Source organism: Calonectris borealis, chromosome 10 (genome assembly GCF_964195595.1).
Source record: "Calonectris borealis chromosome 10, bCalBor7.hap1.2, whole genome shotgun sequence".
In the NCBI taxonomy this organism is placed as follows: domain Eukaryota; kingdom Metazoa; phylum Chordata; class Aves; order Procellariiformes; family Procellariidae; genus Calonectris; species Calonectris borealis.
The window spans coordinates 4,322,746-4,348,694 of NC_134321.1; the positions used below are offsets into that span (position 1 = coordinate 4,322,746).

The following is a 25,949-nucleotide window of genomic DNA, read 5'->3' on the forward strand; positions in this document are numbered from 1 at the left end:
TGCAGGCTGGGATGCACTGCTATTGCAGTGACTGGTGAATATGATGAAAGTCTAAGATGAATAAGGTGAACACGTATCACGTGAGTGTGCAAACTGCTTCTCTGCAGTTTGCATGAGAGCTGGCTTTTCTTACCACTTTTGCTTACTTTGGCTTCGTTTTCCTGCGGCAGTTTATTGCACCGCTCAGCTGGAGAGAAGGGGTAAGCTCCGTGGGGAGCGCAGCCTCCATCAGCCCCGGCTGGCACAAGTCTTGCATGTTTGCTCACCCAGCCTTTCACAGCAGCACCGGTGCGAGCACAGGCATTAGTTTCTTTTGCTTTCTCGTAATTTTCTACTGTTTTCAGCTGGTTTACGCTGCTAAAACTGACTGCTGTGTTCTCCCTGGAAAGGTATCTTTTTAAAGTTTCTCCTGTGAATTAAAAGGAAAAACAACTTTTGAAGGATGTTTGAAGGGGAAAGAAAGCTCTGAATAAAGAGAAAGTTCAAAGAAATGAAACAAGGAGAACTGTGTGTGTAAATGCATAAAATTTTTGTTCTTCGGGAGATGAAAGGGCACATTTCAAACAGTGTGTCTGGGACGAGACCTTTAGAATCCACTTGGACTAACGTTCTCTGCTAAGCTTCTAACTCGCTGGCACCCCAAATAGTGTATCCTAACACTGTCTTGACTGCGTTTTATTTAAATAGGGCAAAACAAAAAATTACTGTTAAACTTTTTCTGCCAGCCATTATGAGCCTTGGCAAAAAAAAAAAAAAAAAAAAAAAAAAAAACAAAAAAAAAACCAAACCAAAACAAACAAAACAACAAACCAAAACACCACCAACCAAAACAAAACCAAAAAACACCACCCACCAAACAAACAAAAAAAACCCACCCCAAAACAAAAAAAAAACCACCAACAACCAAAAAACTACTGTAACATACAGAAACTATTTGGCCTGGTTCCTATTCTGTCGCTTTACACTGAAATTTGCCAACGGGGGTGTGTGTGTGTTCTAGTTCCTTATTTAATAATCCATTTGAGTTTAAAACTAGATCATGTTATATGTATTTCTTTATGTCAATTCAGGTGCTTTCACTGTTTTCCTTTTCATTTTTTCATTTTGTTTTTTTCTCAGTCTAATACAGAAAAAACTGTGTTAAAACCTCAGGCTCAGCAATGTCATGTATCAGATCCACAGCTCTCCTCTTTATTAGTATTAGGTTTAGGAACTTATGAAATTGGAAAGCATGGTTCTTACTCTTTCTTTATTTTCCAAAGAGCATGAAAACAAACCTTCCATGTTCTTACTGATCTATTTTGCTATTAAATCATGCCACAGGAAAGTGGAAATAACCTATTCAGAGGAAAAGCTGGGCTCTCCACACCTGGAATACCATTTTATGAGGTGGTGGGTGACTTGCTTGCTTGGGCACGTACAAAGGATCTCAGTCAGGTTTCTGTTTTGACACTACATCTTCTGTCCCATATTGATTTGGAGAGGGATCCTATTGAAAACACTGTGATATGGGTCTACTTTTTAATATCACTGCACTTGCCCTGGATCCCAAATATTAGGATCCCGTAAGATCAGTCAGATGAGTGAACAATATTCCTGTTCATTCCAGCATCCAGTATAATTGGAGACAGGCTTGGATTTTTGTCAAACCCTTACTAGCCAGCTGATCTGGAAGGCAGGTACCTTGCTCCTGTACTGGGATCACAGATACATGAGTACCTATGTTTTCCCATCAGTCTGGGATATGGTGTTCCCCCTCTTTGAGTGCTGCTGTAGGATCTGACCACAGTAACGAATGTGGTCTCAATCTGTGCTACCTTGCATTTACACGTGCCGTCTGCCTAAGAGCTCAGTCTCTCGCCCAATATCCGTGGGTGCCTCTGTCATCTTCCTCTTGGTATGTGCTTACGTAGCGAGATTCTGTTTCCTTGTGGCTAACTGTCTTTTGAAGGCACAAGAGTGCTTTTTTTTTTGGCTTCGATATTTCTTGAAAACAAGGGATGTACCAAACATCAACATGTGGTTGATTTAATGTAGATGAGGCAATAACTCATGTGTTTCTGGTGAATTCTTGTATTGAAACTAATCCCATGTAGGAGTATATTTGCAGTCATAAATGTGTAATTCTTAGCGTAGGCTTCTTGGACATTGGCAGAATGCTAACAATAACTTCCCCTCTGCAAAACAGATACAGCTCTTAGAAACTTGCGGTAATTTTGGTTTAGTCTTTGGTGAGGAGTTTCTGTATGGGTGAGAATCCTTTTGTAGAAAAAAAAAAAAAAAGCTGTCATCACTTACTACTATGACACTGCTCTTGTTAAAATTCAGTTTTCATTAAGAGTTGCAGCATTCAGACAGAGCCAGTCTGTATCTTAGTGCAGAATGGTTTTGCATATTAATAGTAATATCCTTTTTGTACATTACACATGTATAGTCATATCGTTAAAATGCATCTATGCCAATAGTGACTGTCAGAATTGTTTAGCTTGGATTGCTTGTATATTGCTAACAAGATTCATTACACCGATAGAAAATTTTGTTTGCTTATTGAATTAGTTACAAAATGAGGACCCAATCTTAGAGTTCTCCTTTTCTATGAATTGTTTTATGTCATGGGTGCTTCATACAGATCTGGTAACAGAAAACAAAATTGCTGCTGTAAATCTGAAAAGGCACCCATTGTAGATATCCCTTTGCACTTAAACCCAGCATACTATCAAGCCTAACTACTCCTCTATTAGGGTGAACAAAGGATACAGCAAACAGCCTGATATTTAACCTCTGGGAGGCAAGAAATTTGCCCTGCTGCAGGCATCTTTTGCCTATAAAATGACAGATGATGGTAACTGGAGACCCAGTTTCAGCTCTTGCTGTGAACCAGTGTAAATCTTGCCTCTGCCTCCCTGCTGCAGCTCTTGCTTTTAATACAACTGTAGTCTTTTTGTATGCTTGTGCCTTAGCATTGCGAGCTTTTCTGTTTTCAGCCTACCATTTCGAGAAAGGCTTTTCAGGGCTTGTTTTCATTCTTCGTCAATATTGCAATAAGAAGGTGAGCAGCAATGGAGAACGATGCTAATCCGCTCACTTGGAATTAAGTGAGGTAATAAATACAGTCTCCTCCATCAGGATCCCTTGTTTTTTCTTTTTATAGCTGTATATAAACCTGGGGCTGTCCAAATCAATGAAAAGACTGTCATTGACTTAGTGGGCTTTCTCCAAGTTCAGTGGATTTACAGGAGTCTGTATTTCAATGGTGGGCATACTCTTATCAGTTACAATATTTAATTCCTTAAGTGTGGAAAATGCTGTGATATTAAAACTGTTTTTGAAGAGAGACCTTAAATACCTGTGGAGAGTCCCCTCAGTTTCTGCTTCGTCTTCCAAGCTGAAGAAAACCTTCTCTTGAAAAGCGGTTGCTTCTTGTTGCAGATACTGTCTAACCTTAAAGCTGAATCCTCACCTCCAGACAATTAATGCTTCATTTCAACAAGACAAATGCTCTCTTTACCTTCATTAATTAAACTCATCATAGATTTTGTGACATTTGAATGGAGAAATTTGGGCTAGTGGCAATTCTAATTTTTACATAAATTACCAAGAAGAAATTTTCAAGTGCTTTATCCTGCAATAAAATTTTGTTATTGCAAATATTACTGAGCATGAAGGCTGTACATCTGTGTCTTATACAGTTCTTCTGCCTAGTGCAGTTTAAAGTATGGTAGAATATCGCAAGTAATTCCAGTGTATTTTTTGTAAAAGGTTCTGGAGCTTGGGTGCATTTAATAGTAACAGAATACTTACCCAAATTCACAGTCTAAATATTTGTTTAATAAGAATGGTGATAACTCCCAGTGCCTTGGGACTTCTGTTAGCTGAGTTTCTTGGTAGGTAGATCATTGCCAGGTATTTAGTATATGGCTATTCATTGTATGACTTCCGTCTCCTGTCTCTGAGAAAGTAGCTTTTGAAGGTACAAAGCTGTTCCTTAGCACGTAGCATGCCTGCCGTGTGATGAGGGTAGGACAGGAGCCTCTCCACAGCTGTTTTTTGGATTAGCATGGTCCAACATTGGCAACGCAGAGTTTCAGGAGAAGCAAGGTGTTGGAAGCTGTTGCAGGACAGCTGGCTTCCACCCCAACATCAGGCAGCCCTGTCCCGAGGTGGTACGAGGGGACGATAGGACCTGCGTCGAGGAGAGGCTGTGTCATCCGCTCTCTGCAAGCTGGGATCCCTCTTCCTTCTCTCTTAAAGCATCATCTTATCTCTTCTTCCCTGTCCCCTGGCAGCAGCTATTAAAGTCATTCTTCTTTAGTTGCCAGGCTGTCCCTACTGAAGAGATAAAAGCTTAGAGCTTCGCTGTTTTGCCTTTCTTCTGCTGGTTTGTGTAATGAAATGAAGATAAAGCTTTCATTCGTTACCTGAATAGCCATCCTATTGCATAGCCATCCTATTGTTTCTTCTGCCTTTTGATAGCAAACTAGGCAGAAGCATCCCAGGCTTGCTGTTCAGCCATCTTCATTGATTAAACTACCTTCTGAAGTATCTGTCATTGGCTATTGCTGAAGAATAAATGATGACCAAGATGGATGAGTAATCTCATCTAGTGTGATAATTCTTGGGTACTACCTTTAATCTTCTATTTCTTATCTACAAAATTAGATCTAGGGTGCTTGTTTCTTTATGAAGGCTGGAGATCTGCAGGTGAGTCATGCTATAGAAATACCAAGGCAGGCAGGGGGAAACCCTTTTCTCTTCGAGCAGAGAGGTAAAAGACATTGGGGAGGGGGAACACAAGGGAAAAGGATTTTGGGAGAAGTTTGCTGTGCAAAACATAAGCTGTATCAGCCCCTTACTTGGGAAGCTCAGGACACGGGGTGGGGGGGAACATATGAAAGTGGTAGTGATTGACAGTTGAAAAACAGGGGAGGTACACTGCAGTTGAAATCTAAAGCTGAGTAATTTGGCAGATGTTCAGGAAAACAGTAGAACTGAGAATAAATACTTGGTTTTGTATTTAAAAAAGCCTTCCAGAAGAAACTGTTCTGATTTTGTTGTTGATGATCATGTTCAAAATGAATGGTTTAGGTTTTTAATTTTTGGTAATATTAAATATGCTGCTGCTAGCCTCTTGGACAAAAGCTTGGGTTTTGCCATAATTAACCTTTCAGTTTCTTGTTTAATAACAAATGGGATGATACTAGCCTTTAACTTTTCCAATACAGGATGTATGTATCGGTGATGAGATTTTGGGGATCAGTATTTATCAGGGATCAGAACACAATTTTCACACTTGGTTTTCAGTAAAAAAATAACACAAGGTTGTAAAGCAAAAGCTTAACCTCAACCATATTACTATACATCTTTGAAAACCTAAGCAAATAAAAGCTCATTTATATTCTTGTCTGATTAGCACAATCAGAACTTATTGATGCTAAAATGAACAAAATTTCCATAACTATAAACAGAATATTAAAATATAGCTGTTTAATGTAGCGTGATGTTTCTTCCTTCTTGGGTGGAACAAATAGTTACGACTTTCTTGTTGACTTTTTAGGAGTCTTGTAACTAAGTCAAAAGTATTTCAAACATATGCCTTTTGGCAGGAATGTAGGCCTTTTTCTAGCCAAGTGCTGTATGCTCTCTCGGAAGAGAAAGCTGAAGATGACACGTAGGTGACTGTGTTTGTGCTTGGTTATCCTTTACTCTTGCAGAGTCGAGGGTCAGATGTTCAGGGACTGTGAACTCTCTGGAGAAACATTTGAACATAGAAACCACTTTATTTGAACCAGTCGCTGGAAGTATTTGTGCTATTTTAATGCAACAGAGGGGAACAGAAAGCCTTAGTGAAGAAGGGGAGGTATGGAGTAACTTTATGCAATGATACACAGTAAGGAACTCTGTGTACTGAAGCCGACTGGATGTTTCCCCGTGGTGTAAAATGAGAAACGTGGAACAGCCTGCTGCAAAGGGCACAGGGCTGTGGGTTTTAAGGAGACCTGGGTTTGAATTGTGATGGCTGTGACCTCGTGCAGGTGACTTAGCAGTTTCCATTCAAATTGCCAGGAAAAAACATAATGACCCTTGGAAGGGTCTATGTGAAGAGAGTCACAAACCAGAGACTTTCTGCATTGTTGTAAATGCACATCGGGGCTTGTTTCCATCTCCTAAGTGTCGTTTTGTTAAGAAGTACCAAGTGTGAGGAATTGGTGGATTAGCATCACTTTTGTTTAGTAGAGGCAATGAGTATGTCAGGAGCTTATTTTAAATAAGCAGAAAATTTCACAACTCCTGTGCCCTCCTCCACCATTGCAGGTTGGAGAGGCTCGAAATGCCACCTTGTCCCCATGAACTGCGAGTCACGCCTTGCACACAAGGCATATACTTTGCAGAATAATTCAGTGCATCTTTGGGTGCTCTGCAGCAAGAGGCAAAGGACTGCAAAGAAAAATGTAGTGTTCATTTGCCTTTGGTGGTGGCTGTGCAATGAGAACTTCAAAATGTTTTAAACCTGAATTAAAAACAGCTTAATTTGCGTAGTTGAGGGTAATTAGTGTATATTTTATCCTGGTTCCTCATACAACTATTTATAACTCTGAAAGCAACATGGAAAATCCCCAAATAGTTCAATATTAGATTCAGTTAAGGATTCTGCCATACTTCAGAGGTGACAGATAAAGGTATTGCTATTGGTAAACAGCTGAATGGCAAATTTTATGATATTGAAGATAACGGGCAAATTGTGACACTAACAGCCTTGGTACCAGACACGGGATTTGATTTGCATTGACGCGAATGTACCCCAACATAAATCTTGCAATGGCATCTTAAAGGAGCTTCAAATCTGCTCCTTGGTCACTTTTAGGAGGCCTTTGCATAGCTTGGAAGAGCTAAAGTACAGATAAGAACCACTCTTTTAAAGCTCTGCTGTATGTTCAAGAAATTTTTTAGCTAGTTCATTCCAGATTACTTTCTGGTCTTTATGTTGCCAGAGATCATCCATCGGTAGAGACTTTATGAATTGGGTCTTTTAAGGTTTCATCACATTTCTCATTTTTAAAGTTCACTGTGTAGGGAGATCATACGGCATGTTATTTAATGAGTCAAGGCACCTATGGGGATATGTAATGGAAGGAAATACATTTTCCCTGCATTTTTCAAAATATGAAGAAACATTTATCCTGTATCAACAGCTTAAAAATGGGACAGATTCATTCCTTCCTGTGATGTTTTGTGCTAGCTGGGAAGCGATTCCAGCAAGCTCTGGTAAGAGACAGTGTTTTTTGAGAAAAACTACTGACATTAATGGTGCCTTGACTTTTGGGGGTGAGGGGGTGGTGTGACAGTTCTTTCTGTCTTCAAGATTTATAAGAATTGCCTTTGATTGCAGCTGTGGAAAAAAACTAAATTTGCATTTACTTACTAGCCTATGCAAAACTTTATTGCAGACCATAGACTGTCGTTTAAAGAAAGAGGATTACGTGGCTGAATCTATTTTTTTTTTATATTTTTTTATATATATATTTTATATATAAAATCTAAAGATTCATCTCAAATTCTGGATATACATCCATAGCATTAATGCAGAGTGGGCATATTTCAACTTTTATAAGAGTTTACAAGTGAGTGAGAGTAGTGAGCAACATATTGGAAAATATTACTTCTAATTCTTCTTTTTAAGTTTTTTGGATCTTAACTTGAATTACTGTATTCTGTAAATAGTATCTGAAGAGAAAATGAAATTACATAAAAACATAGATTAAATGAAGGGGGGGAAAAGCAGTTATTGCAGATCATAACCTTATCGGTTGGGGTGACAGTTTCAATTCCGTTTGAGTTCTCTCCAGTTCTCATCCTTTTTATGTTGGCTTAAGTAACAGCTTTTGTCTTCTTACTCCCATAGCAACCTTATCTTTTTTTTTGTTTTGATGTAAATCTACTTGTCTTTTACTATCTTTCAAAGCTTGTGCATGAATAGCTTGTGAAGGAGGGGAGTATGGTGAGCAGAGACTTTCTAGCACAGGAAATACGGGCAAGAATATTTTGGAGAGAGATATATTTATAAAACACCATCATCTTTTTACCCAAAGCTATTTATTACATTGTTTTTTAGTGTAGTTTTTTCATGAAGACTAAAATTTTCATGCTGTTTTAGTAGGTTGTCTGGGCAAAACTTTCAAAAAGATGAAGGCCAACCTACATGCCCAGCCAAAAATACAGACTTAATGACCTGCAATGTTATGGCTATATAACTTGAGAAAAGTGCCCATTTTGGTGAAGGTAAGTCTTAACTTGCTGTGATTTTGCGCCTCGTGTAACTTGGAATTTTTTAAGAGAAAGTTGGGTGCAAGCAGAGGTCTAGCTGGTGCTGTGTTAACTGCTGGCTTTGTGTCCAGCCCTTCTGCCTGTCGGTCCATGACCGGTGGCCCACAGCTCCACAGCTGGGAATATCTTGACTTGGGGAGGGTCTTTGAATCCTGCGTATCACAGGCACGAGGCCCCAGGTCAGAGTGTAAAACCAGTTTGTGCAAAAGGGTTCACGTCCTCTGTTAGTTGCATCTGCTTGCCACTTTAAGGCATTAAATGAGGTTGAAAAAAGCAGCTGTTGCTTCATCTCTTTACATCTTTTTCTCATATTAAATATTTCACTTGATGGGACTTGCTTAATATAATGTGTCTGGACTGAAGTGCAATGGAAGATAGTGATCTGAATCAAAATTTTTCTTCCATAGCTGTCATGGAGATACTTTAACTGTCTGCTACCTCAATCCTGATGCCTTGCTGTGAACTAGAGATGCAACCTGGTTGCTGCAGTGTTAGCACTGACACTAAGAAATAAGGGTCTTCTGGAACTGCAGTTTTGCATGCAACTTGTTGTTAGATAGTTTTTATTAGTTACTGCCAGAGTCCTGCTGAGAGCAGCTTTGCTACCAAACTTTCTGCGTGCATTCAAAGCATATTTATTGTCAGTGGGTGAGGAATAGACTGTTTATTTATTAGCCCATTCATGTTTCATCCTCATAATCCCTCTTGTTCATTTCTCTAATAGCTATCTACATTTTGGCAATAATTAGTTTTGACTTAAACATCAATTTTGCCAACTTAGATATTCTTTGGAGGGCAGTAATTTGTTTGCTGAAGTTATTTAGCCCATGTAGTGTCTAGTTCTTACATTGTAAGTTTTTTTTGATGGTTTTGGCGGTGGAGTTTGGGGGGAGATTTTTTGGGTTGGGGGGGTTGTCTGTAGGGTTTTTTTAAGGCTTTTAAAACCTAAAAGTTTTCTTTCAATCACAGAATATACATAAAGAATAAACCAATATGATCAATTATATTTTTAGGTATTTAGACTTTATGCCTAAATTCTGAAATGTGTTTCACAGGAACCTTTTGAAGTGCTAGCTTCACTTCTGTAGGTGTAAGCCTTTTTATAAATAACTAACAATTTTGGCATTTCCTGCACCCCCCCCCCCCCCCCCCCCCCCGTAAAGCTCTAAACAAAAAATGTTTTCATTTAAATTCTTGCAGAATTTTTTTTTTTGGGGGGGGGGGGAGTGGTGGCTTTCCTTCCACTTCAGGACTGTTCTTAAACCTCTGGTATATGGCTTATTTGGGAAAACAAAGCTTATATTCACTGAAAAATCAAAGCAAGTCATTGCTAGGGAAAGAATTTCAGCCCGTGGTTGGTTTGTCAGAATTACCCTAATGGGGTCTTGTTAGCCCATTTAGCATACTACGGATAATATTAAGATAATACTTAAAAACATCTACATTATATTAATACCACATTAAGGGCCTGATCTAAAGCCCATTGAAGTAACGTTCATTAGGAATTTAATGCTTTGATCTTTCAACTGTAGTTTTACAACTTACAAAATCAAACATAAACACATCTGTGTTCTCTGTCATACTCCACCCTTCATGGCTAAAAAAACTTGGATTTGGAGCCTCCTCAAACTGAAACAAATACTTGAAATAATAATCCTGAATGTATTTTACAGCAACAAGTTCTGAAATAGAAAAAATGATGTTGCTAAAAGGTGTATAACAAGCACAGTTGTCTTGTGATGTACCAAATTATGCTAACACTTAATGAATATATAAATATATAGTAAGTTTTAACTGTAAGTAACCCATGGCTGCAACACAATAAATGTCAGGTTCAGGCGGGATTGAGAATAACTGTTTAAATATCTTCACTGTGTATCTTCTTACTTTAAATGTACTTTTTCAGGGCTCTGATTTGCTGCCAGCCTGCCTACTTTGCTTCCTGATGTTTGCTGTTGGTATAGCTAATTGCTAAGCAAAGTAGGTATCTTAACACTAAAGCAATGGAACTTGCAGAACTACTCCTATTACACTGCATGGCTTCTGTCTTTATTTTTGTATCGATAATGTATTTATGTATTTCCAGTAGAATATGGTAGTGAGCAGCAACAGAAAGCACAGGCTGTGAATTGTGGGGAATCTCATTTAATAACCAAGGAAATTCTCACTACTTATGAGACGAGATGCAGTACCTGTGTTTTATTTTCCTGTTATTACCTTTCTCAGCCCTGTGCAGTGAGGGATCTTCTTTCTTTTTTATGAAACTGTATTTTTTCAGCCCATGGCTTTTTATTAAATTGTAGTTAATGATACACTTCTGAGGATTACATCACCCTACGCGGGGCAATTTGGCTTAGGCTGGAGATCAATCTGCACATATAGCATCTGTCACTTAACGATTCTGCTTAGATACCAACAAAAAGATTTGAGGTCCCACTGTGTTTTGGGGGTTTTCTCCTTATGTACATGTCTCAATCTATTAAACTCTTTTCAGTAGCACTGGGATCTGTATTTGTTTTTATAAACAGAGTAGCAGAAGAACAGGCAGGTATTTCTAGGCAGTTCTTTTTCTCCACTCCCGCAGCTTCTGTTTTCGAGTGGTCTGATGCTGAATCTATTCATCTATGCAGTTGCTTGCTCAGGTGTAATCGCTTGTTCAGCCACATTTATTCATCCGCTGAAGAAAGTGCACATTGGTACATCATGGCATATTAAAGGTTTACCGCCGCCTGCCACAGCTGTCATCTCTTTGACCCTTCAGTAAACTAACAGTCTTCCACATAATTTTGCTTTCATTCAAGTGTAATGCCATTACTGCGGAGGCAGACAGAATGCAATTCTCTAAAGATCTTGTCTCATTCCCTTCTCTTCCAAGGAGGTTAATGTGCTCAAATGATCCCTGCATTTTCTTTTTTCGCTCTTTTGCTGCAAGAAGAGCAAAGAAGAAAGTGCTGTGGATAATCTGTTTGCACTAGCTTTTGAGGGATGGAGCAAGCTGGAAAGATGAACTCACCAGTTAGGTGGAAGGCCTTTTTAGCACTTGAATTTCAAATGCCTTCATTTGTTTCCTTAGAACTTTTATTTTTGTAGCTTTTTACTAAAAGGTTATACAGAATTTTTTCTAATATTCCTTACCATGGAAATAAGCAAGTCAAAACCACTTTACACAAAACCAGGTAAACCACGTTTAAATGTTAATGACGTATGGGAATAACTTAAGACTTAAGTTGAATTAGTGTTTTGTCCATAGACATTCATCATTTACAAGTGGTACCATTTCAAAAAACAAACACACACCCAGCCCCCCTCAACTTCATATTAATGTTTGCATTATATTAGCACTTTGCAGACAGCGTGGATAACCTTGTGGTCTTGCAGAGCTGAAGGAGAGAATGAGAGTTTGTAGATGATGGGCTGAAACTGGTGTCTGGGGACATCCATTTGAAACCCTGGTGTGTAAGAAGGCAGCTACCATGTCGTTGAGCGCGGTTTCTCTTCATGAACTTATCGTCGTCGTGACATCTAATGATTTGTGTTTTCCTAGTCCTTTTATATTGCTTCTACTATATGTACTGCTATTTTACCCAGTGATGAAGTTAAACAATCAAATGAGTTGGTGATTTACTGGGTTTCTTGATTTAGAGACTGGTCCTACGCTGCCACAGCTGCTCATCTGCTCTCTGAACTCTTGTTTGCAATTTGCCAGTAGGCTTCATCACTCGCTCCCCAAGTACCAAAGCAGTCTATGATAGGATGCTTTTGATTATTAATAATCTGATATTAACAGTTGTGTTTTGCATTTCCTTATTCATTGCTCACACTCCTTTGTATTCAGCTGTTTTTGAACCTCTGTTTCCTTAATGCATATCTTTTTCTTATTTTATTTCATATTCTTTTCAGAAGAATTTTTTGAATGTTCAGCTTCTTTGGTTAACAATATCTAGCATTTTTCTCCTTAGTATTTAATAACTTCAGCTCTTAACATATGCTACTCTTACTTACTGTTTCATCTCTGTGTATAACTCTTTTGTTCACTTCCATTTAAAAGTAACTATAGCCTCTCTTTAAGCCAGTTCTGTCTTATCCATCCTGCATTTTTCTTTCTCCTAGCTTTTCTGATGGGGATTCAGTGGAATTACTATCTTGTTTCTTTTAGAAGCCTTTTTGCCTCACAATAAATCCTTCTTTACTGAAAAAAATTGTCTAGAGATTCTGATCTTTGTCTCTAAACTGTGGGACCTAAACATACTTCCAGACTCCAGTATTTACTGACTCCATGGCAAGGGTAAAATCGATTTCTCACATCCCAGTGTCTGAGAAGATGATGTTGGTCTAGAGGCTGGAAAAGGGCTGCTAGGCATTGCAGCTGTTTTCAGTTGAAAGCAAGACACTTAAGCACACTGTGGTTCTTGTCTGCCACACACCCTGAGTTGCATTGATTTGTCACTATATAAAGTGTCCAAGTAGATCAAGTTAGAGTGAGTTCTTACCCCAAATCATTGCTTTGTGTAATGAATTTAATTTATTCCAAGTCATGCTTGCAGGGGTCTCCTGTTCTTCCTCCAGACAATGCAATGTCAGATACTGATTCATTCTGAGCAAGACCAAATGCAATTTTATCATCTATTTACCCCTCTGCTTAATTGTGTAACGATTATTGTTCCTGCTTTTATAAACCAAAACATGGGATTTGTTATCTGTGTGGGCATTATACTGCTTGTTTTTTTAAATGTGTCTCTATTATATCTGGGTCAGAGCAACGATTAATATTGGAAGAGAGGTTTTGTAACCAGACTGAAGCTGTGGCACACGTACTGAAAAGGCTATTCTGATTTTATAGAGGATACGAGGGGCAGAAGTAGATGTGGGACAGAGCAAATGAAACTTTGGCTTCGTTGCAGTGGGTGGACTTTGTCTGTAGTTCTGGTCAGGCTGATGTTTGTGTAGCTGGTAGGAACAGAGCAGTTCTTCGGTAGGATACAAGGTAGTGTTTACACTACCTTTAGATTTGAGAAAATAAGCTATGCCATAGGTTAATCATGTCTTTTTAAGATGAAAGATGAGAAGGAACTCTTAAATGATCTGTTTTGATCTCCTGGATATCGCAATACAATTTTACTCAGTAACCCTTGTATTAAACCCTTATCCAGTTTGCAGTAACTTGTTGCTGCTTCTGAACTGTCCGCAGTTTTAATTCTAACTTGAGTTTATTGGGCTCCAGCCTTTGGGTTTGTCCTACCTAAGAAATGATGCCAGGAAAAACTCCTGTGAAAACAGGATAGGCAGGCGAGCGGGCAGCGTGCTGCTGAGAGCTGCCGCAAAGCCAGCGCCAGCCTTGCGGGTCACGGCGGTGTTTACTCCTCCGTATGCCTTCACCCCGCTCTAACGATTTCTTTTATTGACTGCTGAGAGTCTGTTGGTGGGAGGGTACAAGTGTAAGGAAGTTGCTTACAGTGAAAACATATTTCGGCACAGATAAGTAGAACTGCTGCAGCGTGTCTCACTGCGCGTGTTGGAGCAACCGCAAGCGTCTCTGCTCATCAGGTTTCCTTAAACGTCCTACCAGGAGTGCGAAGTGCTCAGCAAGAGCTGCCATGCACTTGATCCGGGCTGCAGCTCGCCATAGGTGCAAAATAATTTGACACCTTCCACTGAACATTCAGACTCTCGAAAACTAATTAAATATACTCAGCAGCACTTGAGGAAAGGAGAGGTTTCCAGATAAGACAAGAAACTGGCTGTTCTAGTAGCAGGAAACTCTGGTACGAATCATCAACTCCCCATGCTGAGCAGCTCCAAAATGAGACTAGATGGCCTTGAGATGGCCTTTAGGCTGTTTTTGGTTGAATTGACTCTTAGTCTTTTGCCTTTGCTGTTTAAGAAACACCTCGATCAAATTCTGCTCCCTGAAGCTTCCCAGCTTCACTGCTGCATCTTCTTCTCCCTGTACCTTAGGTATAGACAAGAAAATCCCTTTCTAGGTCTTCCCTTACATGTGAAAACTTAGGAAGAGCATGCCCAAACTCTTGATTGCTCCCATGCTTGTTGTTATTGCTATTTCTCTGTAACGCTCAACTAACGGAGCCTGGCATTGCTGTTGAGATGAGACGGTCTGTTTTGAGTTCAGACCCTCGCAGCAAAAACTATGAAATCCCTCTGGATTAAAAGAAGAGGGAGGAGATAGAGAAACTTAATTGATTATAATGAATATCATGATCATAATTAAGGGGTTGGCAGAATGAGTTTTGTGAGACTGGATAAAGGGATTTTAAGAAAAGTTGAGGATCGTGCTGTGCCTGAGTGTTGGTAAGAGTTGAGGAGGCTGGAACTGGTGGGGAAGCAAGGACTGAAGGGAAAGCTGTTGAGGAGAAGGGGGACAAGCACAAAGGTGTGTGAGGAATGACAGAAATGTGAGGAACTGCATCTCAACCTAAAGCATCGCAGACCCCATGAGAGACCATGGCATTGGGACTGGGCTCTCTGGAGCTGGGGGTTTCAGTCTGGGTGGCTGCTTCATGGGACCTGTGTTTGTAACCTTCCTGATAGCAAATGTCCCTCGGTGCCTTTCCCAGCTGCAACGTCTCCCCAGCCAACAGGGGCCAACACATGCTTCCCTCCCGAGCCCTTGGTGCTGAAATCTTACTGTTTCAGTTTTTTTTTCTCGGCCAATATTTGTGATCTTAGGGAACCTTAATTCTGGCATATTCTAACTTCAAGTAATTGAGTTTGCAACCTCAGTATGTTCTTTTAATTTTATTAGGGACTACAGAGTAATATGTTTGCACAAGAATACTGAATTAGATTATGCAATGTTTTTTAGCTTTTGATTGAATAATTTTTTTTAAGAACTTGTGCTTGTGCACAAGTTGGAGATACGGCTTCATGGGAAACTTCATCATTTGGCTTTCATCTTCAGTATTCAAGAAATGTTTCTGCCACTTGCACTGCACAACGTCCTGCCTCCTAGAGATCAAGTTAAACTTTTTCATTTTTGTGTTTTTATGTGAACCTGGGAATTTTTTGTTTTTTTGTTTTAAACATCTCCTCTGTCAGCATCAAAATGATGTGGTTTTTTCTTTTTTTTTCTGCCTCATCTGCAGTAGGAAATACCAGTTTTGCTTGTCAACTGCAAATGACATCATGGCAAGAAATGCATTTCACTGCATCCCCGTTCCCTGAAGTCTGTAAGAAAGTAACTACAGACCATCTGCTTTAGCCACTTTTAGCTACCGTAAAGGAAATGATCAAAATATATTCTGGTTTGCTTTGATGTGTTCCTGAACATCCATTAAGCCACAACTTTAGTGTTGCTGTACGGTGTCTGGATAGAAATAGATCATTTTTCTTATCTGTCCTGTCCTCCTGAGCCTGTTAATGTAGTCTAATCCTAGCTAGTAACTTAAGAGATTTATAGTCATAAATGTTTGCAGCAGTTTTCCAGAATCTGTTTTATGCTGTGGCAACATCTTTGTACTCAGCTAGATACCGCTGCAGTTGTAGTGGAGCACCCAAGGAAGAGCGTATTATACCTGTGTTTCAGAAGTGTTAGGTTTGAACATCACAGAGGCAATTAATGTCAGTACCATACGCTATATTCAGGATACCAAGTCTGAGTTATTTTATTTGTCAGATGTGAAAATTCACTTACCTTTTTCTTAAAATTGTTACGTGAATAGTTAATACAGTAAAATAACTGTTCTTCCTCTACATGAACCAGGCAAATGTGCTACCTGTATTACTTTTATTTCTGCCTCTGCATTTTTCATCTTCCAGTAACTCTGATAATAAAATTAAAAGTTCTAATTTCCTCTGAATTCCTCTGTAAATATTATTCTTGATACAGTATTAATTTCTGTGCTTGCACTCTATCCCCTGTATGGCTTACTTCAAGTAGGTTACTGAAATCACTTATGTAGAAATAGTCATCTTCTCTAAGTTCTCTTCTACTTCTTTTATTAAAAGAGTTGGGGGGTAATGTATCTGACAAAGCCGTCTGTTTTTAGGTTGAGAAAGAGTATACTGGAGAATTATTAAAATAAAAACAAAAAATAAAAATCTGTTAGTGTTAGCAGGTCAAGTTAAAAATACCAACAGCAGCTGGAGCTATAGAGAAAATGATTCTGAAAAGAAAATGGCACAGGTGATTTTGGCAGGGGAGGTCATGGGTTAAGGTTTGCTCTCTTCTAGGCGAATTACTCCAGCATTGTAGCTCATGGATGGGGAGATGGCTTGTTTCATTGCATGTGCCTGCTGGCTGCAAAGCTGGTGGTAGAGGGACAGACGTAAACAGATAAAGCTACTTCAGAGTTTTAATCACAGCAAGAAAAGCAGTCTCAGGGTTGCAGAGCTTTGGAGAGCCTGATCCTCAAAGAGGTGGTCCACAGGCTGTGAAAGCTGGAGGCTCGCTCTGGAGAGCTGGAGCAGCTCCATAAAGATGGTACGGCTTCCTCCAGGGACTGTGTTTTTAATTAGCTCTGTTGGAGTTAACGGCATTCCTTATTATGTTTGCAGCTCTATATGAACTTGTGCATTTCATATTATTTTGCTTAACCCAGGTAGGACACATATTTTGATGAGAATTATAAATATTTTGAAGGCCTGTGAATATTGGATTTTTATGCTGACTAACAAGTTAGTGTATTTTTATGTGTGAAGCAGCAGCTGTGGTAAGACATCCGTTGATAGGACACTTACTCATCTGCTGTATCTGTTATTTGTCATCGTTACATCTGTTATAGTCCACATGGCCCTAATCAAAGCAGTGGGGCTCTTTGCCAGGTGATCCATACCAAGTGAGATGGAGAGGATGACAGATTTTGGTTACCCATATTCTAGAAATACTTTCTGGTGACAACCCAGCTATATTCTGTAATATTTGTGGGAGAATCCATCCATTTCTTTAAGGAAGGTGACTGTCTTCGGAAAGATAAAGGAGTGAAGTCAGTGGCAGAAAAAAAAAAATCCCGTTGTCATCAGCATGTTCCCAGTGCTTCAAAAATGAACTGTTGTAGGATGGTTTTCATTGATTGATTGATTTATTGAGGAAAGTTTTCTTGGAAACACTGTCTCTTATTTAATGAACAAACAAACCTTCAGGTAACTGGACCTAGATATGACAAAGGATTTAGCCATCGGTTTATTAAGACATGAATAGCCTGGTATTCTTCACCACTAAACTTGCTTTGTGGTCACGAGCGGTTATTGATGGAGGTGCTTTATAGGCTGTCAGGATATTCTTAGGGTTTGTTTTCGGAAAGCTTTAGGGGGGCAAAACCTGTGTTGCACCTGAGAAATCGCCTGTAGGGTAATTTCCTTGAGCAAACATCCTTCCCTCCTGAGATATTTCTTAAATTACTTGAATTTCTTTGTTCAGTGCTGTGTTTGCCTGGAGTTCAGTGATAGTTCCCAGTTAATATGAATTTATGGAAGGCATACTTTTTGAAATATTTATTGGAGAATGCCTTTCCTTCAAAACACGCATTTCCCTTACAACGCTGTTTTTCCAGTTCTCTCAGTGCATTTTTGCCAATGCAAAGCGCGTTTTAAAAAAAAAAAAAAAAATTTCCCTGCTCATCAGATGTTGACTCAACTTTTACGCTATTAATGCTCCTCTACTGCTTTTTCTATTCTGCAGTCTCTGGTCTCTTCCTTCTGTTCCACACAGCCCACAGAAGCATTTCATCTCTCTCCGTCCCTCTCCCTTGTTACTGCGGACTCTTCTACCTCTTTCCACGCTGCATCTCATGTTCACCGCGCTTTGATGCATCCCTGCCAATTTCTTTTTAGCTTTTCCTATTTATGTTTATGTAACACAGACTTTATTGTATGACTTTATTGTTTAACTGGTGTGTGTTTAATTCTATCCTATTTCATTTTTTGCTGCACCCCAAGTGATTTATGGGGAGGTGAAGAGTTTGAGAGTTTTGTAAATAAGTTTTTGATGCTGTTGGTTGGTGCTGTTCACCCCAGCTGGCTCCGGCAGCCTTTAGTCCCTGCACGACTCGCTCCTTAGGTGTTCTGCTTTTCATGCAATGGAAACAACCTGCAGGGTCTCTTCCCTCTCCTGCTTGCTCTATGTAGAAGTTTGCTGCATTTTATTAGCAGTATTTCTATGGATGCGAGATACAGACTCAGATGGCCTTTGCTGAATGAGACTAATGTAACATGAGCAGAGACAGGAGCAGTATTTCAAACTAAAAATTCAATGTTGTCTAAGTAGTGCTTTGGGTTGTGAATAAAAAGTGCCTTGAAGGGTGGGAGGTTGTTTCTGCTTGCCCTGTCCTGGAGCCTTTCGGGCGTGCAGTGGCCAGGCCATCGGTGGCCGCAGGGCTGTGTTACTTGCCATGCGTCAGGGCTGGGTCTCACCCGGAGGAGCCGTGCCGCTGTCCTGGGCTGCAGGAGGACACCAACAGCGCCAGAGCTGCTCCTCTCTTACCAAAATGGGGTTTTAAAAATACTCTATTGTGTGTGCGTGTAACCCGCTGTACTGATACCTTCGTACAGATAAATGTCATAACATAAAATGAAAGTTCAGCAGTGTATCACAGCATTAAGAAATTTTGTAGAGGTTGCTGTGAAATTATATGAATTCCCTGTAACACCAGCCTGCCAAAAATGAAACTGTGGAGATGGTTCCCCAGTAGCTGGTGGATCTCTTTCGGCGTGATTTGTCACTCCAGTTCTTGGCATGCTTTGTTCACTTTTGACTGTTAACATTATTCTCCGCTCTCCTTTCTATCCCCAACAATAACGGATGATTATGGAGATAATTTTTGGTCTCATCCCTCCCTCCCACCCCAGCATGATTCTCCCAGGCTTGATCCGAAGGCCGGGGAAGGCAGCAGAAAGTCTCGCTGGCTCCACGTGCAGCTCTGTTGGGCTTTTCCAGGCGCTGTGTGTCTGCAGGCAGTGTGTTGGGGTTAACGGGCCGTGTGAGCAACTATTCTGTTGAGCTGATACAAGTATTTCTAAGAAACTTAAAACTATGCCAAGTGTACACTCGGCTTCTGGTATCTGTCTAAAGAAGTATAAAATACACTGTCACACAAATGCCTTTGTACAGCCAATTTTGGGGTATAGAGTGGTGGGGAAGAACGTAGATGATTTAGGTGGTGGTGAAGAGTTTTTTGTGGTGTTTGTTTTTGTGTTTTTTTTTTTTTTAAAGCAACAGATTTGTCTTATTCTATTTTCTCCAGAAGATGTAATTACCAACATAGCTATTACAACACACTGAGGCTGTTATTTTTTCTTAAGAGCTGAGAGATTGGTATTTCATTTCTTTTTTAATAATGTGACTTTTACTAGGGCAAGCGGGTTGTGAATTAGTACTTCATTACGTGCTGACATCGAACAAAGTCCCCACTTTAGAATTACCTATTCAAGAAAACAGTTAAGATTTGGTTGTCTGACTCATTTAGGTACTTGAACATCCTACCAGCACAGAATTATACATAAAGTATGTTTAACAAGTTCTGCTGCTTTGAATAATAATGAGTCTAATGAAGTAATGGAATAAATATTTTTGTGGCTCTTAAGGGACAATTATGTTTGTAGAGCATGAACCCTTGTTCTGCAGTTATCAAAACATGGTCAAATTGCTAAACATATGTTGACAATAAATACCAATTGATTTAAGTGTAATAAGATGCTTGGGTGTCACTGGACTTGGAGTTGGAAACCTACTGAATCTTGCTTCTCTCCAGGGAGTGAATGTGTCCTGTGCATTACTTTTAAAAATAAATAAAAAAAGATTAGAAGTTGGTATAATTTCTAGCAGCCTCTACTAACTTACGAAGATCCTGTGTACAGATACGCGTGACTAGGGGTGAAACATCACACAGCTTTCTTGGCACGATGTGATACAACTCAGTGCTGCCACAAGCTAGGAGTTGTGTGTCTGGAGCAGTTTTGTCATAAAAAATTTTTCATAACATGGTGTTCTAGTCTTTTCAAAGCATAGACGTAATATTTGATCTGATCTTGCATGATCTGTTTGCTTACCTTCTTTGATTACGCAAGATTACAGAAACCAGAAACGTTTTAGAAGGTGCTTGCAGTGAATGCAGTCAGCAGACATGCGTTCTGCAGATGAAGATCAATTTTTTTAATTCTTTCTTGCATGTTGACGTCAGGTGGGATAAAGGTCGGTTTTACCTTATACAGATGCCTCAGGTAGTGTACTCTCTTCCCCTCGTGAATTCACAAACCCATGTCTTTTAACTGGCATGGGTATCACATGAACTTCTAAATGCTTCTGTTCCAAATGCATAAAACAGTTGTTGCAGGCTAGAGGCAGTGAAAATGTGCTTACGTTACTGTTACTCCGTATTTTGAAATCTTTCTTAGCAAGATGCTTGAGACTTAAAACTTAGCTTATTAAATGGAAGGAGAGGACCCAACGGAATATGCGGTTTTCATATCCTTGCTGTTTGTATGTGCAAGAACACATTTCTTTGTTCTCCTTTTCGGGCAGAATAAAAGACTTTTCAATAAAGCTGAATTACATTTTCTTGCTCCATTTTATTGCAATGGCACGTGTATTTCAGTTGGTGCAACTTTATGTACTTGGTACTAAAGCAATGAGGTAAATATATGTATTAGCATGGGAAGGGAGAAGAAAATGCTGTTTCAGGAGACAGAAAAGTCTCAGTTGCTAATTTTAAACTTTCTTCTATATGGCAAACTATAAACAGACAATAAAAACATTTAATTTGCAAATTACACAGTTCTAGATTGGTTTTAAGTTGAATATTTTTTCTTGTGTAGTCAGGTTTTTGTAACATTTTAACCAAAATATTGTCATCGTTATGATTAGAGACTTTGCCTGGCATAGTTAAGTAATAAAATTGCTCATTTCCTACTGGAATGGTATGATTTCAGTTGAAAGGAGATAAAAGTGGGGCATAATAAATCATAATAAATGCAAGTAAGAAGTAAATAGATGTAGGCAAGAGAAACTAGTTAAAACACTTTATTTAGGTGACCAGTTTGAGAAAGTAGAGAAAAAGTGTTTTAAACATCTAATGATAAGACAATCTGTAGATCAATATATAGAATGCAGAAGTACTTTATATGTTTCTGCCCTTTTCTTTCAAACAAAACAATGAGATATTGTCATCCCATGGGGCACTGAAAAGCGAGTCCTGTTCTGACTCATCACTTTTCAAAACCATCTTCTGTCCTCCTCTTATCTTCATTCTTTTTCCAGTTATATTTTATCTATTAAGACATTTCAGCAGGACAAGAGCCTCTGATTTCAGAGATACAAATCGATCTGTAAAAGTAAACAATCTTTTCCATTATTTGCACAGCTTTTACAGGGTTTTATTTACCCTGTCAGTTTTCTGAGAACTTAATGTTCCTTCCCAATGATTTCATGCAATAGCAAGTTTTGTTAGAAGATACAACGCTACTCCCTAGTGTTATTGCTGTTAGGATACTGGCTTTATTAAAAAACAAAAAAAAAACCAAAAAACACCAAAACAACCCCGAACAAACACACACACACACCCCCCCCAACTAACAAAAAAAACCCCACAACCAAAAAGGAACAATCTCTCCTGCTATTCTATCAAGCGTGACTGGCTTTGACCGTTAATATTCTGAATATGCTACAGAGATGCCTGAAAATCAGACCAGGACCTCGTATATAAGCAGCGAGTACTTTCCAAGGTCAGAGGTTTGGACTTCATTGTCCAAATGTATGACGCTAATAGAGAACTCTCTTACTATTTTGCATGGTGATTTTTAATTATTTTCGAAATGGTGCCAGGCAATGTGTAAGAGAATATACAAGTATATGAATGAATTAAGTGATGGTATTTCTGCAGCTGTGTGATTAGTCTGGTACTTCAACCACTCTAGAAGGTAGGACGGAGAGCTTCCTGCTAATTAGTGAAAAATTATTCTTTTAGTGTAGTATGGCTCATATTCTTCACTTTCTGATGGATTCTGCATTGCGTCTTGTTTTCCAAAAAACTATTCCCCTGTGACAGCAGTCTTCATCTGCAATCAGTGATTAATAACTTCTGCAGTACAAAATTGCAACAGATCAAACTGCCGAGCTGCAGTGGGTCCCCGCTGGGTATCTGCGGGGTAACGAGGACGTGCCTTTCTGAATGCCTCGGCGTGTCCTGCAGGTCGCGTCCCTTCCCAAGGTGCTCCCAGCCCAGTCCCATCCTGCTCGTGCAGTGTGTCGGACAGCTGAAAGACAACTGACTTTCCGAAGGACTGTGTTTGCAATAAATGAATGTACACGCTTAGAAAGCAGTCATAAACCAGTTCATCTTAATTACAGAAATGATAGGTGTTGCGTAAGATTTATGACATCACGGTTGTGATGTAAGAGGGCAAAATTTGCTCTAAATTAACTTTATATGTAAAACAGTTTTTTTTCTGTAAATTTTAAAATCCAAATTGCATAGGTGTATTCATTCTAGTGTAGAATAGCGTGTCTCCTCTCCTCTGAAGTACCAGTGGAAAGACCTGAACTTACTGTGTGAGTGAAAACATAGACCCTGACATGTATCTGCACAGAAGTTCAGTGGGAAAGCTGAAAATAGCCCTTTTAAGAAACCCTTCTATGAGCTTTGTGTGCAGTAACAAAGAATAATAGAACAGCATCTCATTGCGGCAATAAATGTATTTTTTTTAAATGAAGCATTGAAATTCTAATCACTCTTGCTCAGTGTTCTGACTGTAACAGCTGTTGCTTTTCAATATTAAAAAATATTATATTTTGGGAAATAGCTATTGTTGGTCAACTCACTACTCCTATTATGCTTGGTTATAAAGACAGCCTTGTTTTAAAGACTGTGTGTGTTAGTAGCCTTTATAAGGTTATAAACAAACATTTTTTTTTTCAATTGTCTTCTGTTTGTTTTTATTATGCAAAAATACATGGTATATTTGTGGAAAAATCTTTCTTAGTGTAGAACCACAATCTTGGTTTGTATTGAATGTTATATCTAGCTTATTTCAAGGATATAACGAGGCCATACTTTCTTGGATCTTGAGTCGCCAGTTAGCGGGAAAGTTAATACACACTTATGATAAAACACTGCTGCTCTGCAGTTTTGCATTTATGTATACTCGGTAGCATTTATTTCCCCTCTTACACAGCTTAAAATGATCCCAGAAGACCTGAAGGCAGGCAGAGCAGGGCGCTGGGTCAGTACGCTGAGGTGCGAAGTGCCTGCCTTCGCCAGAGCTTAGCGATGTTACAGGGGTTCTGCTGCGGGGAGGCGGTCGAGCGGTTTTGCTTCTGTTTGAAAAGATAGATATCTGTTTTCTGAATAGCTGCGTCGTTAGCGTTATTTTATGGTTGGTTAGAGGAGCCCAGTAGGATCTTGATGCTATTTTCATCGGAGCCTTCATTTCAGAAGAAACAGCAGCTTGGGGACCTATTTTTAAGTTACGCTTGTGACTCGTTTTTGGTTATCAAAATTAGGGTAGCATAAGCCCAGTATAAGAACAAAATTAGTCATAGGATCTGTTTAATTATGTTCTTGTAAATTAGTTCGCTTCAGTCCTAATTCTGTCATCCTCCCTCTCGTTGAACAGCCGTTTCTTTTGCACCTGATCCACTGAAATCACTGAACTTAGTATGCAACTACGAGATGCGATACCAGGTTTTGAGAACTCTGAACTCCTGTATATTTAGTCTTTTCTGTTTCCTAATATCCAGCTCACCTTTCTTTCAAAAACAGATCCTGAAAACTCCAGGACGAAAATGAGAAGCGCGGTGTCAGTTCGAGAGGGGCAGGGAGTCGTGCTGCTCTGCGGACCACCCCCCCGGGCGGGAGGTAAGGGACCTTCCGGGCTTCCTGCTTCAGCCAGAGCTGGTTGACTGTGAAGCGGGGTCTCTCCCCGGAAGAGAGATCCTTCCGAGGAGCAAGAGCGAAACCTGGTTCCTGAAGTAAACACAGAGAGGGAAAACAACACCGAAAGAGGGGGAGGGAAGTACTTACGAGGATTTACTTTCATCTTGAAATGCCTTTCTAGCTCCTAGTAATTTCTGTGCACTTAACATGTCTGATTTTTATGATATTTCCAGTAATTATTTCCAGTAATTAATTGAGTATCTTCTGGAGTTAAATTCTGCCCAATTTCACAATTGCCGAGCCTCGATGAATCTGGTTTTCTCTACGACTAGACAATTGCAAAGGGTAGATTGTTGTCTTTAATTATGCTAGTATCTGCCTGTTGCAATCAAGACATTTGATAGTGTAATGTAATGATGCTGGCGTAATTTAAAACACTGCTATCTCGGGGGGGGCGGAGGGCAAGAAAACTGGATGTATGGATTCTTGGTGGACCAAAAGTTATCATTCATTCTCCATCTTCAGTCTTTGACTAATTGCTACTGAGCCTCAAGTAATATTTGCAAGTAACTGGGTTTATTTGTTTTTAATTGATACAGAATCTCATTATTGAAGGGCTGTGATGTTAAACATTAGATTTGATTGCAAAGACAAGGTAATATAAGCCAAACATTGAATACAATAATATAGGTATTGTGGCCTCTTAAATTTGGCGGAGTCCAAGCAGACGCAGCCATAAAGTGGCAATTTTACAACTGTCTGAGCTTGCAGAATTTTTCTCTCTCTAAACTGATACATACTCTTAAATCATCTTTATAGCCTTACAACAGCTTTGTCTTTTCAGCTGCTGAGAAAATAGGTCATTCTCCCAGCTATCTATAAGAATTAGAATGATTAAATTTTGCTTCTGTGTGCAGTCCAAAGTCTGAATTACCCCAGCCATTCTTGTAGTCGCATCCTATGCATGGGTATACAGCCGGAGGTGGCTGTAGTCAGCCAAACTGACTACAACTCCCCACTGAGTCTGCAATGTTTAAGTTTGAGGTGTTAAACAGGAGGTGATACAAAACATGCTCATATTGCTAAGAACGGTGGTTCACATTAACACGTGGAAGAGGTGAGAATTTCTTTGGCAGTCAGCAGATGGGATATGATTGACACCCCCCACACTAATTGTGTTATTCACGCAAAAAAAGAGAGAGCTGAGGGCTCCCTGAATTATCAAATGGAATTGAGAATTAGTACCAGAACTATTTAAAATCCTTGGATTTGTCTGAGAGTTGGAGGATTAACCATTAAAGTTTTCAGGAGACATGGAGCAAGGTGGAAAAAATCCTTCCTCTTCTTTCTTCACTAAAATAAACCTGTAGCGTGGTGACATCAAGCATACAGTGCCTCTAGATCTGGCACGGTAGGATGCAGGTCAGTAAGTCTTAGATAAAATATCCATCCATTAAGCAGAAGTAGTTTGTTAGGAGTAGCAGGGATGGTTTAGGAACAGCTGACCTGGCCTGAGGGCTCTGAGGGCTGTTCAGCCCTTCCCAGATCGGTGATCTGATTATTTTCATTTCTTTTTTTTTTTTCTTTGATTCTGTATTTGTTGCACTGAGCTATGAAATAATTTCAGACAACACTAATTCTAAAAACTTTTCTCTTCCCCTTTAGCCCCTGAAATATTTTCTTTTGTATTCTGCCATGTCGTGCAATTTCTAAGTTCTTGCTAGCTTGATGGGGATTTGCACTTATTTCTTACATTCTCTGCAAGGAGCCTTCAAGAAGAGACTTGATTAAATTGTGATTATTCCT

General features: G+C 39.4%; 1 protein-coding gene across 1 annotated transcript in view; it reads left to right on the top strand.

Annotated features, from left to right (window-relative positions):
• The window catches only part of LOC142086088 (contactin-3-like), a 114,270-nt gene that overhangs the window by 36,159 nt on the left and 52,162 nt on the right, over positions 1 to 25,949 (top strand). Inside the window, exon 3 of the mRNA XM_075158608.1 lies at positions 24,030 to 24,125. Coding sequence (XP_075014709.1) covers positions 24,030 to 24,125 — 96 coding nt within the window. The remainder of the gene's footprint in view (positions 1 to 24,029; positions 24,126 to 25,949) is intronic.